At 49.1% G+C, this 16,850-nt stretch overlaps 1 protein-coding gene across 2 annotated transcripts in view; it reads left to right on the top strand.

The window, feature by feature from the left end:
- The window catches only part of NRTN (neurturin), a 66,160-nt gene extending 57,094 nt beyond the window's left edge, over positions 1 to 9,066 (top strand). The window contains exons 2-3 of one of the 2 annotated variants that reach the window (XM_053372755.1): positions 1,851 to 1,990; positions 7,800 to 9,066. In XM_053372755.1, coding sequence (XP_053228730.1) covers positions 1,851 to 1,990; positions 7,800 to 8,248 — 589 coding nt within the window. In that variant the 3' untranslated portion in view covers positions 8,249 to 9,066. Of the gene's footprint in view, positions 1 to 1,752; positions 1,991 to 7,799 lie in introns of both variants that reach the window. The other variant, XM_053372754.1, reaches the window with a different exon arrangement.
- The last annotated feature ends 7,784 nt before the right edge of the window (positions 9,067 to 16,850 follow it).

Raw genomic sequence — 16,850 nt, 5'->3', positions numbered from 1 at the left:
CCTGAATCCAGGTCACAGGCTCACCATATTCATACACAAATACGCCCTTGAGCCAGGATTTGCAAGCAAAAAGACAATGGGGAGGCTTTTCCCATTTCCTTCCTCCTTGCAGAGAAACATTTGGGAGAGTCGAAATGGTTTCAGGATTGCTCTCCCGTACTATTTCAGACACATAGTTTATATGCTTATGTATGTGTTTGCCTTGTACATTTATGAACATATGATTTATATATATGTGAGACCTTAGAATTCCTATAACAGGCGGCAAAAGTGTTTTGGAAATACATTGCTCTCTGCAGAGGGATTGGGACGCAAAAAGCCAGGGGAGCCGTGCAAAGAGGACCTAAATACCTTTGCTTTTCGTCTCTGGAGACAGGTCCATTAGATTAGATGGGCACTGCCCCACCAACCACAGCTAGATTCCTCCATGCCCATCCGCCTTCTTCCTTAACAATGAATCCAGTGGGTGGCTTTGCCTGTCATTTTCCTACTCAGTAGCAGGTTAAACCACAGAGCCTAGGACTTGCCAATCAGAAGGTCGGCCGTTCGAATCCCCACCACGGGGTGAGCTCCCATTGCTCGGTCCCTGCTCCTGCCAACCCAGCAGTTCGAAAGCATGTCAAAGTGCAAGTAGATCAATAGGTACCGCTCTGGCGGGAAGGTAAACGGCGTTTCCGTGCGCTGCTCTGGTTCGCCAGAAGCGGCTTAGTCCTGCTGGCCACATGACCTTTACCTTTACCTTTACCAGGACTTAGCTGTACTTAAGTTTTAGCTCTGCTCTTTCTAGGAACAGGGAAGCACTTGAAAGCTCTGCGAAAGCCTGTTCTTTAGCGCTCCATCGGAGCAAATGGCATTCTGGGGTTTTGGTGGATTGATGTTTACTCTGATTCAGCTTTAAGGAGTGGGTTTTTCCAGGGAAAGCTATGAAGTAAAAAAAAGGGAGGTAGCTTGGACACGGAGGTTTAGAGTGTGGACCATACTGTGGTACCTCAGGTTACAGACATTTCAGGTTACAGACTCCGCAGTCTGTAGTACCCGGAAGTAGTACCTCGGGTTAAGAACTTTTCTTCAGGAAGAGAACAGAAATTGGGTGGCGACAGCGGGAGGCCCCATTAGCTAAAGTGGTCTCCAGGTTAAGAACAGTTTCAGGTTAAGAACGGACCTCCAGAACGAATTAAGTTTTTAACCCGAGGTACCACTGTATCTAGAAAGAGTGAAGGAAAGGTAAATATGGATAGTTCGTTGCTTTAAATGTGCGTTAAACATATGGTACTCTGTCTTGCTCGTCTCGCTACAGTGGTACCTCAGTTTTCAAACTTAATCCATTCCGGAAGTCCGTTCCAAAGCCAAAGCGTTCCAAAACCAAGGCGCACTTTCCCATAGAAAGCAATGCAAAACGGATTAATCCGTTCCAGACTTTTTAAACTAACCCCTAAAACAGGAATTTTGCTGTCTAACGAGACCATTGATCCCTAGAATGAAGGCAATAATCAACGTATCATACTATAAGATGAATAAGACAGTATTGTAGATGATAAAAATTAAAATGAATCTTTTTCCCTTACCTGCGCTGATGATAGTCATTCTTTGGAAAGGAGGCTTTTATCCATTTCTGCATTTTTCAGAGGAGGAGAAGCCCCCCCAATGCCACATGCGCCTCTTTCGAATGCTATTGCAGGGGGTCTGGGTGGGGTAGGGATAGCAGGGCCCAGGCCAGTGTAATAAAGACTGTCGTTTTTGCCTGTTTTGCAGAGTTTCAATGTTCTGACTTGGTCTAAGATGAAGGTATGGAAGCTGGCAGCTATAGCCTCGATGCTCTTCAGTTCCATGTTGTCCGTTTTGGTTTGTAGAGACTTGTTCACCAGGAGCCAGGAGCACACCCTCTTCTCCTCGTCGCTGTTTTCGAGAACCTCGTCGTCTTCCTCGCTCGCTGACGGCCACAGGAGGCACCCAAGGGCTCTGGGACGCCGCGGGTCGCTGATCTCCCAGTGTAAGCTTGCGTGCTCAGCCCTTCCTTCTCCCGGTAGAAAATGTGTAGGCTTGTTTGGGAGAGTGCACTAGAGCTTATGAGATAGAGCTGGGTGTGAACCTAAGGTGTGGCCACCCAGGCCTCTTTAGGTGGTTCCTCAAGGGTGGCGCTGTGGGTTAAACCACAGAGCCTAGGGCTTGCCGATCAGAAGGTTGGCAGTTCGAATCCCCACGACGGGGTGAGCTCCCGTTGCTCAGTCCCTGCTCCTGCCCACCTAGCAGTTTGAAAGCACACCGGTGCAAGTAGATAAATAGGTACCGCTCTGGCGGGAAGGTAAACGGCGTTTACGTGCGCTGCTCTGGTTCGCCAGAAGCGGCTTAGTCCTGCTGGCCACATGACCCGGAAGCTGTACGCCGGCTCCCTCGGCCAGTAAAGCGAGATGAGCGCCGCAACCCCAGAGTCGGCCATGACTGGACCTAATGGTCAGGGACCCCTTTACCTTTACCTTGATCATTATAAACTTGGGCTTCTATGCAGCATATCCCGGTGAAAAACTCTCTCCCGAACAGAGATCCTAAACTCGAGGCTATATCGACTCATCACACATGCACGCAAAATTTATGCGATTGCACACAAGCGCGCAAAATTGATGTAATTGTATCTGCAAATCCCCGCTTAGAAAATGGTGTATGGTAGCATGAGATTTCCTAAGACAGCATACAATCAAATACAGACCCGTCCTCCCAAGCTGGGATGAGATGGGGAGATTAGATGAATTTTGGGGACTGTTTGACTGGAACATGGTTGCTTCTGAGATTGGTTACATTTGGCTACCCCCCCCCATGAAAAAATGGATTTAATTGCACGTTTGTCTATGCATTAGAATTCTTTCAAAGGCAGTTGATTGGGGTGGGTTTGTGTATACGATTAGATCAGGCTTTTTGCGGTTATCGGATGCCTCCAAATTCCAGCTGCGAAGGAGAGAGGGCGACGTTGACGGGGGGCGCCAGGCTGATTACAGTCAGAAGCACGATACTAAGGGGAGACAGAGTGCTGCCAGCCCAGTTCTGGGTCCCTCATTTTAAGAAGGGCATGGACATGCAGGAGGAAGAAACCAAATTTCAGCCCACAAGGCGCTCCCTCTTAGGGATGGGTGAAGAAGGGCTTGGTCTAGCTCTATCTAGGCATTCCTGTGAAGGGACGCGGGTGGCGCTGTGGTCTAAACCACAGAGCCTAGGACTTGCTGATCAGAAGGTTGGCAGTTCGAATCCCCGCGACGGGGTGAGCTCCCGTTGCTCAGTCCCTGCTCCTGCCCACCTAGCAGTTTGAAAGCACACCGGTGCAAGTAGATAAATAGGTACCGCTCTGGCAGGAAGGTAAACGGCGTTTCCGTGCGCTGCTCTGGTTCGCCAGAAGCGGCTTCGTCATGCTGGCCACATGACCCGGAAGCTGTACGCCGGCTCCCTCGGCCAATAAAGCGAGATGAGCGCCGCAACCCCAGAGTCGGCCATGACTGGACCTAACCGTCAGGGGTTCCTTTACCTTTACCTTTAGGCATTCCTGTAAGCTACCAATTGCACACACCTGGAGAAGAGTGAAGGGCTCCAACCCCCACCTCCATCCCATCGCCCTCCAGGAATTTTTATATACAGTAGACTCTCAGGTTGCGAACGTGATACGTGCGGGAGGCACGTTCACAGCCTGCAGCGCCGCGTCTGCACATGCTCGGGTTGCGATTCAGCGCTTCTGCGCATGTGCAAGCGCAATGTAGCGCTTCTCTGCATGCGCTACCGCCGAAACCCGGAAGTAACCTGTTCTTTTTTTTAAAAAAAAAAGATATTTATTAAGGTTTTCAATTTTTTATACAAACAAAAAAAAATTTAAAAAGCATATAGTTCATAATAGATAATTTTCAATAACATATTTCTCTGACCTCCTCATACCTCCCCTTCTTGTATTCCATTTTAAATTATTTGTTCAGCAAATCCTTAACTTAAAGCATTACAGCTTATAATAACACCTTATTTTCTATCCAATCCTTCCCCCCCCCCATATTCCTTTATATCATTACAGCTGGAAACCACTCAATTTCAATCCAGCATCATTCAGCATTCCTTAATTTTACAATATTTCTGTAAATAGTCCTTAATTTTTTTCCAATCTTCTTCTGCCGACTCTTCTCCCTGGTCACAGATTCTGCCAGTCATTTCTGCCAATCCCATACAGTCAATCAGTTTCATCTGCCATTCTTTCAGAGTGGGTAAATCTTGCGTCTTCCAATACTTTGCGATGAGTATTCTTGCTGCTGTTGTGGCATACATAAAAAACGTTCTGTCCTTCTTTGGCACCACTTGGCCAACCATACCCAGGAGAAAGGCCTCTGGTTTCTTCAAGAAGGTATACTTAAATACCTTTTTCAACTCATTGTATATCATTTCCCAGAAAGCCTTAATCCTGGGGCACGTCCACCAAAGGTGAAAGAATGTACCTTCATTTTCCTTACATTTCCAACATTTGTTGTCGGGCAAATGATAGATTTTTGCAAGCTTGACTGGGGTCATGTACCACCTATACATCATTTTCATAATATTCTCTCTTAAGGCATTACATGCCGTAAATTTAATCCCGGTGGTCCACAACTGTTCCCAGTCAGCAAACATAATATTATGTCCAACGTCTTGTGCCCACGGAAGTAACCTGTTCTGTTACTTCTGGGTTTCGGTGCGTCCGTAACCCAAAAAAACGCAACCTGAAGCGTCTGTAACCTGAAGTATGACTGTATGTTGGAAGCTGTCCAGAGTCACTTGGGGCAACCCAGTCAGATAGGATGGGGAATAATAATAATAATAATAATAATAATAATAATAATAATAATAATACAGTTGTACCTTGGATACTGAACGCCTTGGGAGTTGAACGTTTTGGCTTCCGAATGCTGCAAACCCAGAAGTGAGTGTTCTGGTGTGCGAACTATTTTTGGAACCCAAATGTCAGACGAAGCTTCCGATCGAGTGCAGGAGTTTTGGCAAGGGGAGGGAGGGAGAACAACAACAAAAAGGGAGGTCAAATAGGGTCAGTTAGCTGGGGGGGGAGCAAGTGAGAAAAGTCCCTATTTTCATCTGAGGAGTGTTGGAGGGTATGTAAGGAGGAGAAGGAAGCAGGTGGGGGCTCTGGCTGGCTGAACAAACTTGGAGGGGCAGTGCTAACTTTGCCCTAATGGAGCCTCCTTCCCCAATGTGAAGGGGAAACCCAGCCAGATGGGCGGGGTATAAATAATAAATTGTTGTTGAGTCGTTTAGTCATGTCCAACTCTTCCTGACCCCCTGGACCAGAGCACGCCAGGCACTCCCGTCTTCCACTGCCTCCCGCAGTTTGGTCAAACTCATGTTAGCAGCTTCGAGAACACTGTCCCACCATCTCGTCCTCTGTCGTCCCCTTCTCCTTGTGCCCTCCATCTTTCCCAACATCAGGGTCTTTTCCAGGGAGTCTTCTCTTCTCATGAGGTGGCCAAAGGATTGGAGCCTCAACTTCAGGATCTGTCCTTCCAGTGAGCACTCTGGCTGATTTCCTTCAGAATGGAGAGGTTTGATCTTCTTGCAGTCCATGGGACTCTCAAGAGTCTCCTCCAGCACCAGAATTCAAAAGCATCCATTCTTCAGCGATCAGCCTTCTTGATGGTCCAGCTCTCACTTCCATACATCACTACTGGGAAACCATAGCTTCAAGTATACGGACCTTTGTCAGCAAAATAAATTATTATTATTATTATTATTATTATTATTATTATTATTATTATTATTAACAGGATGATGTGCCAAACAAGCAAGCAAGCAAACCCCAACTGTTTCAAACCGAGCTTTCTGGGCTCTTCCCCAAATTGGCGCCAGCGAATTACTGGCGGCGAATGGTCATTGAAATCAGATGCTGCTGTCCCTTTTGTTCTTTCCTGCCTGGGAACGGAATAAAAGCCTCCGGCCGCTGGGTCCTTTAAAGGCCCTCAAAGCCTTCGTGGAGGCTGTTAAATCCAGGTTGCGAGCGGAGGCCAAGTTGCCTTCGTGGAAAAACGCTGGATGCTCCGAGTGTGCTAAATAGCACACTGGCTTGGGTTGGGGAGGGTATTTCATGCAAAAATAAAAATAGAGGGCTGCGCCCCATGTTTGTGGCGGTGGATGGGAGAGTTTTGGATTCATTTAAAGAAAACTTTTACCATATCCATAGATGAGATTCTCTGAATCTCACAATTTCCCCTCGTGTCCCCTGCATGGGTCCTTAACATAATTATTCTAGATACAGGTAGGTAGCCGTGTTGGTCTGCCGTAGTCGAAACAAAATTAAAAAAAATTCCTTCCAGTAGCACCTTAAAGACCAACTAAGTTTGTTATTGGTATGAGCTTTCGTGTGCATGCAGACTTCTTCACGAAAGCTCATACCAATACGAAACTTAGCTGGTCTCTAAGGTGCTACTGGAAGGAATAATTATTCTAAAACTACATATCATTGCGTTCTCCACAGTTTTCGTCTCTCTGAATTATCCATCCTGCCCCCCGTTTCTTTACAAGTTGGCTTTAAAGTCCAGCTCACGTTTTTATTTGTTTAACAATGGTCTCCTAAATAAGTTATAAATTCTTCCCATTCTTTTTTTAAAGTCATTATCTTCTTGATTCCTGAGTCGCCCGGTCAGTTTTGCCATTTCAGTATAGTCCTTATGGTCTTCAAACAAAAACATCTTGGAGGTCCTGGGCCGCAGGGAGGTTAGGCTGGCCTCAACAAGAGCCAGGGCCTTTTCAGTATTGGCCCCAACTTGGTGGAACGCTCTGTCACAAGAGACTAGGGCCCTGCGGGACTTGACATCTTTCCGCAGGGCCTGCAAGACAGAGCTGTTCAACGAGGCCTTTGGCCAAGGTGCAGTCTGACCCCCTCCTTCGGTAATCCTCACAGAACTCTAGCCCAATGGTTGCCATTAATCTGATTTTGAATTGATTTTAAAATGAATTGATTTTAGAATGCTGTGTTACTTTTATTGTTGTTGGCTGCTCTGAGCCCGGCTTCGGCTGGGGAGGGCAGGATATAAATAAAATGTTATTATTATATTATTATTAAGATAAAGGGACCCCTGACCATTAGGTCCAGTCGTGACTGACTCTGGGGTTGCGGCGCTCATCTCGCTTTATGGACGAGGGAGCCGGCGTACAGCTTCCGGGTCATGTGGCCAGCATGACTAAGCCGCTTCTGGCGAACCAGAGCAGCGCACGGAAACGCCGTTTACCTTCCCGCCAGAGCGGTACCTATTTATCTACTTGCACCGGTGTGCTTTCGAACTGCTAGGTTGGCAGGAGCAGGGACCAAGCAACGGGAGCTCACCCCGTCACGGGGATTCGAACCGCCAACCTTCTGATCGGCAAGTCCTAGGCTCTGTGGTTTAACCCACAGTGTCCCATAATCAGTCGTACCAACAGGCTAAAAAACAGATTCTGTCCATGGGCTGTTAGGCTGCTGAACGGAAAATAATATAGTGCAAGTCCTAGGCTCTGTGCAATATAGGCAAGTCCTAGGCTCTGAAAGTTTGGTAGAAATATTGTTTAAATAACATGGTAAGATAAGATATACATAGTGCAATATAAATGAAGAAATGTGAAGATATGTAATAACTACGGAAAATTATCAGACGTGTTGATGGAAGTCTAAAAGAAAAAAGACGTGTGATGAATTCCTAATGTTTAATTGTGTTATAAATTTGTTTTTATTGGGAAATTAATAAAAATTGTATACAAAAAAATATATTATTATTATAATTATTCTAATTTTCTGTCGTTTCTTTAAAAAATTCCAGACAGCACGTTGTTCGAGAGCTACACGGAGGGAGAAATCCGCCACCTCATCTCCACGCTGATCGAGAGGTACAGCCAGTCCATGAATTCGGGGGGCCACGAACTGCCGCTCTTTGCCAAAGGCGGCAACCGGATGAAACGCGCGAAGGCCCGCCACAAGCCCTGCTCCCTCAAGGAGTTGGAGGTGACTGTCAGCGAGTTGGGCCTCGGGTACAAGTCGGACGAGACGGTCCTCTTCCGCTACTGCAGCGGCACCTGCGACTCGGCCGTGCGCAACTACGACCTGTCCCTCAAGAACGTGAGGAGCATGCGGAAGATCAAGAAGGAGAAGGTGAGGGCCCGGCCGTGCTGCCGCCCCCTGTCGTACGACGACGACGTCTCCTTCTTGGACGCTGGGAACCGCTACTACACGGTGAATGAGGTGTCGGCCAAAGAGTGCGGCTGCGTGTGATGGAGCAACGGTTGGAGGAGGAAGAGGGGCCTGGCTGCGCACCCAGCGGTGCCCAGACGCTGCTGGTGTGTGGGTGGTTGTCCAAAGGTGGAAGAGGACGCGAGGAGAAGACCGCCAGGGCATCCCCGCTTGGAGCAGCCAAGGAGACAACTGGATTTTAAGTCTACCTCAGGGCCATCAACGGAGGCTAAGGGAAGCCAGCGTCTGGTTGGGGGCCTCCTCAACTGGTTGGGAGCCGGGGAAGCTCTTGATTCCAGCGGTGCAAGGAATCCTGTCAAGGGCCTCGCCGGAACAGCCCGTCGCGCTGCCGCGATGGAGGAACCGGCGCACTCTTGACGCAGCCGGCTGGAGGAACGTCGTTCCAAGCTTCACAGCGGATCGAAAACAAAAGAGATCTCTTGCTCAGTGGTCTTTTGGAAGAACAGCCCTCTGGGCAATGCCCGCTTTGCCCAAGCTGGAGATCTTTACGGGGATGGTTCCACATGGGGCCCGGGTGTCAGGGGCTGTTCCTGCCCATGCCGCGCCTTCTGAATCCTGCAGGCGAAGAAGGGTTGAGAGATTGTGGAGCGCTCCTCCCATACTTGCAGGGGAGCCATCCTGCCGCCATCTTAAAGTACACGCACAGTTATAAGAGTGCTGTGTAAAATGTATGTTTGTATATACATGTAGACATAGGTTTAAAGTATTGACAAATGTGTACAAAAAAAGGCTGCCGTTCCTTTCCAGGCATTGCATCAAATTCTTAACGGAATCGGCGGCGTCCGGGGGATTCTGAAATCGAAGAGCTCAAATATTCCACGTTAAACATTGGAGGGACATTGGAGAAGACGGCGGTTTGGTGGCAAGAGTTTTGCAGGTTTCAATTCCTGGCGCTTCCAGTTATGTCTGAAATCATGGAGAGCCTCTGCCACCAGCTTGGGCCAACGTGGAGCGCTGTGGACCTGACTCAGTTTTAAGGCACCTGCGCTGCTGTTTCAATCTGTTCAGAACCATGAGGACTAGGTGCTTAAATGGATTTTACGGGAAAGAGGCGTCGTTGCATGCAGGCGGTCCAAAGTTCGATCTCTGGAATCTTGAGGTAGTTCGGGGAAGGGCGCCCCTGCCTGTGGAGAACTGTTGATGGTTTAGTGTTGAGAGAATCATAGAATGGTCGAGTTGGAAGGGACCCCGGGGTCATCCAGTCCAACCCCCTGAAATGCAAGAACCTCAACACGCAGTCGTCCCCCCCCCCCCCCCCGTTTGAAAGCACACCGGACCCTGCTCATGTGCTAGCTGTTTTATTAGAACACAATCCTCACATCGCCTACTCCTGAGAAATGGAGCAGGCCAGTGTTTCCCAAACTTGGGTCTCCAGCTGTCTTTGGACTACGACTCCCATCATCCCTCGCTAGCAGGACCAGTGGTCAGGGATGATGGGAACTGTAGTCCACAAACAGCTGGAAAGAGACCCAAGTTTGGGAAATCCTGCACAAGGGCAATGTGTGAGCTCCTAAAGCTCTGGCCAAGGCAACTTCCTAATTGTCTCCAGACTTTGTGAGGGACCATAATTTTGGAAGCAGAACGTCCGGAGTTCGAATCTCTGGAATTGCCTGCTTTCCAAAGGTGTCAGGTTCCAGGTTCCATCTTTGCCTCAGGGAGAACTGCAGGAGCCACAGCCAATCAGAGCAGCCAAGCAGCCAATCAGAGCAGCCAATCAGAGCAGCCTCCCCCAAACTGGTGCCCTCTGGACATCACAGAACTAGAACTCCCAACTGTCCCCGCCATCTTAGCCAAGGGTTAGGGATGGTGGGCATTGCAATCCTATAACATCTGGAGATGGTTACAGTACATAAGAATCCACTAGATGAATCAATGAACTGACCTGGCATTTAGGCAACTCTCTCTTTGTTCCGTCACATAATGGAAATCGTGACAGTCAAAACAAGTTTTAATTTGCAGTGTCGCTGGGCTCCCCAAAGCGAGGTTGATGGCTTCTCTACTGAAGAAGGAATAATAAAAATAATAATAAATTTTATTTATATCCCGCCCTCCCCAGCCGAAGCCGGGCTCAGGGCGGCTAACAACACTAAAGTAGTGCAACATTATAAAAACATTATAAAAATTAATTAAAATCGAAATTGCTGGCAACCATAAACTAAAGTTTTGTAAAGATTGCCAAAGGAGGGAGTCAGGCTGTGCCCTGACCAAAGGGCTGGTGGAACAGCTGTGTCTTGCAGGCCCTGCGGAAAGATGTCAAGTCCCGCAGGGCCCTGGTCTCTTGTGACAGAGCGTTCCACCAGGTCGGAGCCACAGCCGAAAAAACCCTGGCTCTAGTTGAGGCCAGCCTAACTTCCCTGTGGCCTGGGACCTTCAAGATGTTTTTATTTGAAGACCGTAAGTTCCTCTGTGGGGCATACCAGGAGAGGCGGTCCCGTAGGTACGAGAGTCCTAGGCCGTATAGGGCTTTGAAAGTTAAAACCAGCACCTTAAACCTGATCCTGTACTCCACCGGGAGCCAGTGCAGCTGGTATAGCACCGGGTGAATGTGATCTCGCAGCGAGGACCCCGTAAGGAGTCTCGCCGCAGCATTCTGCACCCGCTGGAGTTTCTGGGTCAGTCTCAAGGGCAGCCCCACGTAGAGCGAGTTACAATAATCCAGTCTGGAGGTGACTGTCGTGTGGATCACAGTGGCTAGGTCAGGGTGAGAGAGGTAAGGAGCCAACTGCTTAGCTTGGCGGAGATGAAAAAATGCCGCCTTTGTTATAGCTGCAATCTGCGCCTCCATGGAGAGGGAGGTATCGAAGATTACACCCAAACTCTTAACGGACGGTGCTGGCACTAATTGCACCCCCGCAAGAGATGGGAGTTGCCCCCTCAATCCCATATCGTCCCGTCCCAGCCAGAGGACCTCTGTCTTCGAAGGATTTAACTTCAACCGGCTCCCACGTAACCATCCAGCCACAGCTTCCAAGCATCTGGTCAGTGTGTCTGGGGCCGAGTCAGGATGGCCATCCATCAACAGATAGAGTTGGGTGTCATCAGCATGCTGATGGAAGCCCAGCCCAAAACTCCAGACAAGCTGGGCGACAGGGGCGCATAAAGATGTTAAAAAGCATCGGGGAGAGAATCGCACCCTGAGGCACTCCACACACCAAGGAGTGGCGCGATGACAATTCCCCAGATATTCAGCCTTAAGAGGCATTTGCTTCTAACCGATGAGGAGGGAGATAAATTTGTTTCAGTTACCATTTAATGGCAAAACAACAACAACAACAACAACAGCTTAATATTTATACCCCACCCATCTGGCTGGGTTTCCCCAGCCACTCTGGGCGGCTCCCAAAAGAATATTAAAAACACGTTAAAATGTCAAACATTAAAAGCTTCCCTAAACAGGGCGGCCTTTGGATGTCTTCTAAAAGTCAGATAGTGGTTTATTTCCTTGACATTTGATGGGAGGGTGTTCCACAGGGAGGGTGCCACCACCGAGAAGGCCCTCTGCCTGGTTCCCTGTAACCTTACTTCTCACAATGAGGGAACCGCCAGAAGGCCCTCAGAGCTGGACCTCAGTGTCCGGGCTGGATGATGGGGATGGAGACGCTTCTTCAGGTATACTGGATTCACACGTCCCCAAAACAATATGGGAGCCAAAGCAGCCATCCTTTGACATGTGCACTTCTCCGAATTTTGCAATTCTGTTCTCCAGGGAAGTAAACTGCAAATGAATATACATATCTAGGGTTAAATGTGCATACTAATGCATATGATGTACAAAAATCCATTGCACAAGGTGCATCTATTAGGGGGATGTTCCAAATTTGCAATCGAATACTCATTAATTTTCATGAGGACTTTCCCCCAGGAAAAATTGCAAACTAATGCGGAAATATGATGGAACCGAACTTAAGATTGGGAAAAATAATAATCAGAAACGGGACATAGATGCCCATCCATACTTCTGGCGAAAGTGATGCGGGTGGCGCTGTGGGTTAAACCACAGAGCCTAGGACTTGCCGATCAGAAGGTTGGTGGTTCGAATCCCCGTGACAGGGTGAGCTCCCGTTGCTCGGTCCCTGCTCCTGCCAACCTAGCAGTTTGAAAACACGGCAAAGTGCAAGTAGATAAATAGGTACCGCTCCGGCGGGAAGGTAAACGGCGTTTCCGTGCGCTGCTCTGGTTCGCCAGAAGCGGCTCAGTCCTGCTGGCCACATGACCTGGAAGCTGTACGCCGGCTCCCTCGGCCAGTAAAGCGAGATGAGCGCCGCAACCCCAGAGTCGGCCACGACTGGACCTAATGGTCAGGGGTCCCTTTACCTTTACTTCTGGCACGGCAGGAACCAAATTGGCAGATGGAAGGAGCTTAACCGTTTTGCACCAGTCTTTGCACCAGTCTTTCTCTGGCTACATTCCCCTCCAGTCTCGTCTCAGAGACCAGATCCAAACCCAATAAAGGGGAATGTGGCTGCAGGGAGTAGAGGGTTTGGGGGGCTGAGAGGCAGGTAAACAGCTCCCCGAACCTGTGACGCCTGCCAAAATATCCCCCCCACCAACCACTTGGATGGCTTTAAAATAAGATTAGACAAAATTACAGGGGAGAGGACTATCAGTGGCTACTAAACATGCAGTTGGAGGCAGCAGCAATGCTCTAAAACAGGGGCATAGCGTAGGGGAGAAGATCAGATCCCAAACTTGCAAAGCAGCTCGCGGAGGGAGGTGTAATAATAATAATAATAATAATAATAATAATAATAATAATAATATTTGTACCCTGCCCTCCCTGGCCAGAGCAGGGCTCAGGGCGGCTAACATCATAAAACTAACACAGTATACAAAGAACATAAAAACAGGCAGTCAATCAATTAAAATACATCTTAAAATTAAGGTAAAGGGACCCCTGACCATTAGGTCCAGTCATGGATGACTGGGGTTGCAGCGTTCATCTCGCTTTACTGGGCAAGGGAGCCGCCTTACAGCTTCCGGGTCATGTGGCCAGCAGGACTAAGCCGCTTCTGGCGAACCAGAGCACAGAAACGCCGTTTACCTTCCCACCGGAGCTGTACCTATTTATCTACTTGCGCTAGCGTGCTTTCGAACTGCTAGGTTGGCAGGAGCAGGGACCGAGCAATGGGAGCTCACCCCGTCACAGGGATTCGAACCGCTGACCTTCTGGTCAGCAAGTCCTAGGCTCTGTGGTTTAACCCACAGCGCCACCCGCGTCCCTTATCTTAAAATTAGTTCAGAGCAAATTAAAATCTGGACAGATGGCAGTCCACGGGTAAAATTGAGAGTGGTTAATATTCTCCAGGGCCACCTGTTACCACTGGTCTTATAAAGGACCTGTGAGTGGGCTAGGAGGCCTCTTTAATGCTTGTTCTTATGCAGAAAGAAAAGAACACCAACTGAACACCGACCAAAGGCCTCCGTCTTGCAGGCCCTGTGGAAAGATGTCAAAATCCCGCAGGGCCCTGGTCTCCTGTGAGAGAGCAGCAGCCATGCATCCTTTGATCGCAGCCTCACTTTTGCTGGGAAGGCTGGGATTGAGCCAGTTGCACCAGTTGTAGGGACTCGGGCCTGATTCATTCGCAGGTCAGTGTGGAATTGTTGCTTGTGTGGAAGGAAATGCCCCTCTCGGCACAAATAGGAACCTTTGTTCTGCTTCGCGGTGTGCGTTTTGCCCTAGTTGTCTACCCTGGCTGGACAGCGGGCAGCTGTCCTGATCCATAGGGCTTGCTTGCATTCCACGTTCTTTGCTCCCGCCTGTGAAGGGCGGCAGGACTTTACAGTTAGTCCTTCTGTTTCCTTGGCCCGGGAAGGCGGCCAAGAAAGAGAGGGGGGGGAGAGAAATGCTCTTTCAGGAGACAAATGAAGTTGGCTTGGCCAAGGCAGAAGTCCGAGGGCTCATTTATATCCTTCCAGAGTAAACAACGGTGACATTGCTGTGAAACGCTGCCTGACTATCGCAGAGCTCTTTGTCCAACGCTGCTCTGAAAACAAGTTTGGAAATAAAAGAGTACTTGCTCAAAGCTAGGGACGCTGGATGAGGGACACGGGTGGCGCTGTGGGTTAAATCACAGAGCCTAGGACTTGCTGATCAGAAGGTCGGCAGTTCGAATCCCCGCGACAGGGTGAGCTCCCGTTGCTCGGTCCCTACTCCTGCCAACCTAGCAGTTCGAAAGCACGTCAAAGTGCAAGTAGATAAATAGGTGCCGCTCCAGCGGGAAGGTAAACGCCGTTTCCGTGCGCTGCTCTGGTTCGCCATGAGCGGCTTAGTCCTGCTGGCCACATGACCCGGAAGCTGTACACTGGCTCCCTCGGCCAATAAAGCAAGATGAGCGCCGCAACCCCAGAGTCAGCCACGACTGGACCTAATGGTCAGGGGTCCCTTTACCTTTACCTGCTCAAAGCTATAAGGGCCGTGAATTGCAGCCGAATCTCATGGCATCTGTGGATGCAGCGGCCGGATAATGGAAACTTTCTCAGTCTGGGGTTAAGGGGACAGGGGAGAGATTCGATTAGGTCTGCATTTTAAAGACACCCTTTAGCCAACTTGCACTTTCATGAGAACCGAAACACATAATAATAATAATAATAATAATAATAATAATAATAATAATAATTTATTATTTGTACCCCGCCCATCTGGCTGGGTTTCCCCAGCCACTCTGGGCGGCTTCCACAGAGACCAAAAATACACTAAAATGTCACACATTAAAAACGTCCCTGAACAGGGCTGCCTTCAGATGTCTTCTGAATGTCAGGTAGTTGTTTATCTCTCTGACATCTGATGGGAGGGCGTTCCACAGGGCGGGCGCCACTACCGAAAAGACCCTCTGCCTGGTTCCCTGTAGCTTTGCTTCTCGCAATGAGGGAACCGCCAGAAGGCCCTCGGCGCTGGACCTCAGCATCTGGGCAGAACGATGGGGGTGGAGACATTTGACATTTGCACCTCTCATATTTTTGCAGCACACAAGCAATGCATGTGCCAATGTGTAAGCACGCAAAGGCACATGTAAGTGCTAATAGCGCACAAGCACATGCCGCTAGAAGGCATGGAGGGTTGTGAGGGAACTAGGGGGCTGCACGATGTCCGCTGTTGAAGAGCCATAAAACACAAGGGGCAACGTTATCACTGAGCACCGGTGCATTCTGATGCAAACCTGGATTGTTTGGACCAAAACACACCAACAGGCAGCAGCTGTGCAGGATTTCAGATAGGAGTTGCTCCCGCCCTTCCTGCAGGTGCTGGCGATATGATCCTGGGACCTTCTGCATGCAAACTCACTGGGCTGCAGTCTTCCCCCTCAAAGATATAGCTACCGAACCAAATAACCTCTTCATCTAGCTCAGATTCTGTCCATGGTTGTTGGGTCTTGAATAACAACAACAGCAACAATAATAATAATGTTGTTGTTGTTGTTGTTCAGTCGTTTAGTCGTGTCCGACTCTTCGTGACCCCCTGGACCAGAGCACGCCAGGCACTCCTGTCTTCCACTGCCTCCCGCAGTTTGGTCAAACTCATGCTGGTAGCTTCGAGAACACTGTCCCACCATCTCGTCCTCTGTCGTCCCCTTCTCCTTGTGCCCTCCATCTTTCCCAACATCAGGATCTTTTCCAGGGAGTCTTCTCTTCTCATGAGGCGGCCAAAGTATTGGAGCCTCAGCTTCAGGATCTGTCCTTCCCGTGAGCACTCAGGGCTGATTTCCTTCAGAATGGAGAGGTTTGATCTTCTTGCAGTCCATGGGACCCTCAAGAGTCTCCTTCAGCACCAGAATTCAAAAGCATCCATTCTTCAGCAATCAGCCTTCTTTATGGTCCAGCTCTCACTTCTATACATCACTACTGGAATAATAATAATAATTTATTATTTATACCCCGCCCATCTGGCTGGGCTTCCCCAGCCACTCTGGGCGGCTTCCAAAAAAATATTAAAATACTGTCATACATTGAACCTGGGAGCTTTTGCAATTGCTCTCCCAGTGTGCTTCGACCCCTCCTGTAGCTGTTTTCCAGGCCATTTCTCTGCCTTCTCCATCCTTTCTGCACCAGTTTAGCTCAGGGGCCTTTCTCTCTCCCTCTCCCTGAGTTCCTCCCATCCGTCTCTCCATTCAGCCGGCCAGGAGGACATTTCCCAGTCAACAGCAGTTTTTCCTTAAAGATTCCCCTTTCTCACAAAATCTTCCTTACCCAGGACTGTGCTTCTGCTTGAAAATGGACCGCTTCCACCGTGCTAAAATTTCCAAAGGGTCGGCGCAAGCGAGATCCGAGGCGGGTAGAAAAAACATCTGTACGTGAAAAGGCTCCCTTTTATTCTTGCCATCTTTCCTTTTTTGTCCCCCCACCCCACCCCACCCACGTTCTATTCTGTTTTGTTTTGCTAATCGTCGTCCAGGAAAGGCCTCCGTTCAATAAGAGCCCCGATACAGATGTTTGGGAGAAAGTAGCCATGTAGTGAAGGCCCCTTTCCAGGTTCCTGTCTTTTCTTTGGCTCCGCTGGCCCAGAAACGTCCAGATGACATCAACACACAGAGCGCTTCCATTGTTGGACAACGAGAGGTCCAAACCGCAGGCCAGGATTGCATCCACGAACAGGACGACATCTCCAAAAAAATGTTCTTTGGAGAAA

This window comes from Podarcis raffonei, chromosome 18, assembly GCF_027172205.1.
Source record: "Podarcis raffonei isolate rPodRaf1 chromosome 18, rPodRaf1.pri, whole genome shotgun sequence".
Classification (NCBI taxonomy): Eukaryota; Metazoa; Chordata; class Lepidosauria; order Squamata; family Lacertidae; genus Podarcis; species Podarcis raffonei.
Note: the sequence above shows the minus strand (reverse complement) of the source record. Positions and strands in the feature narration are given on the sequence as shown.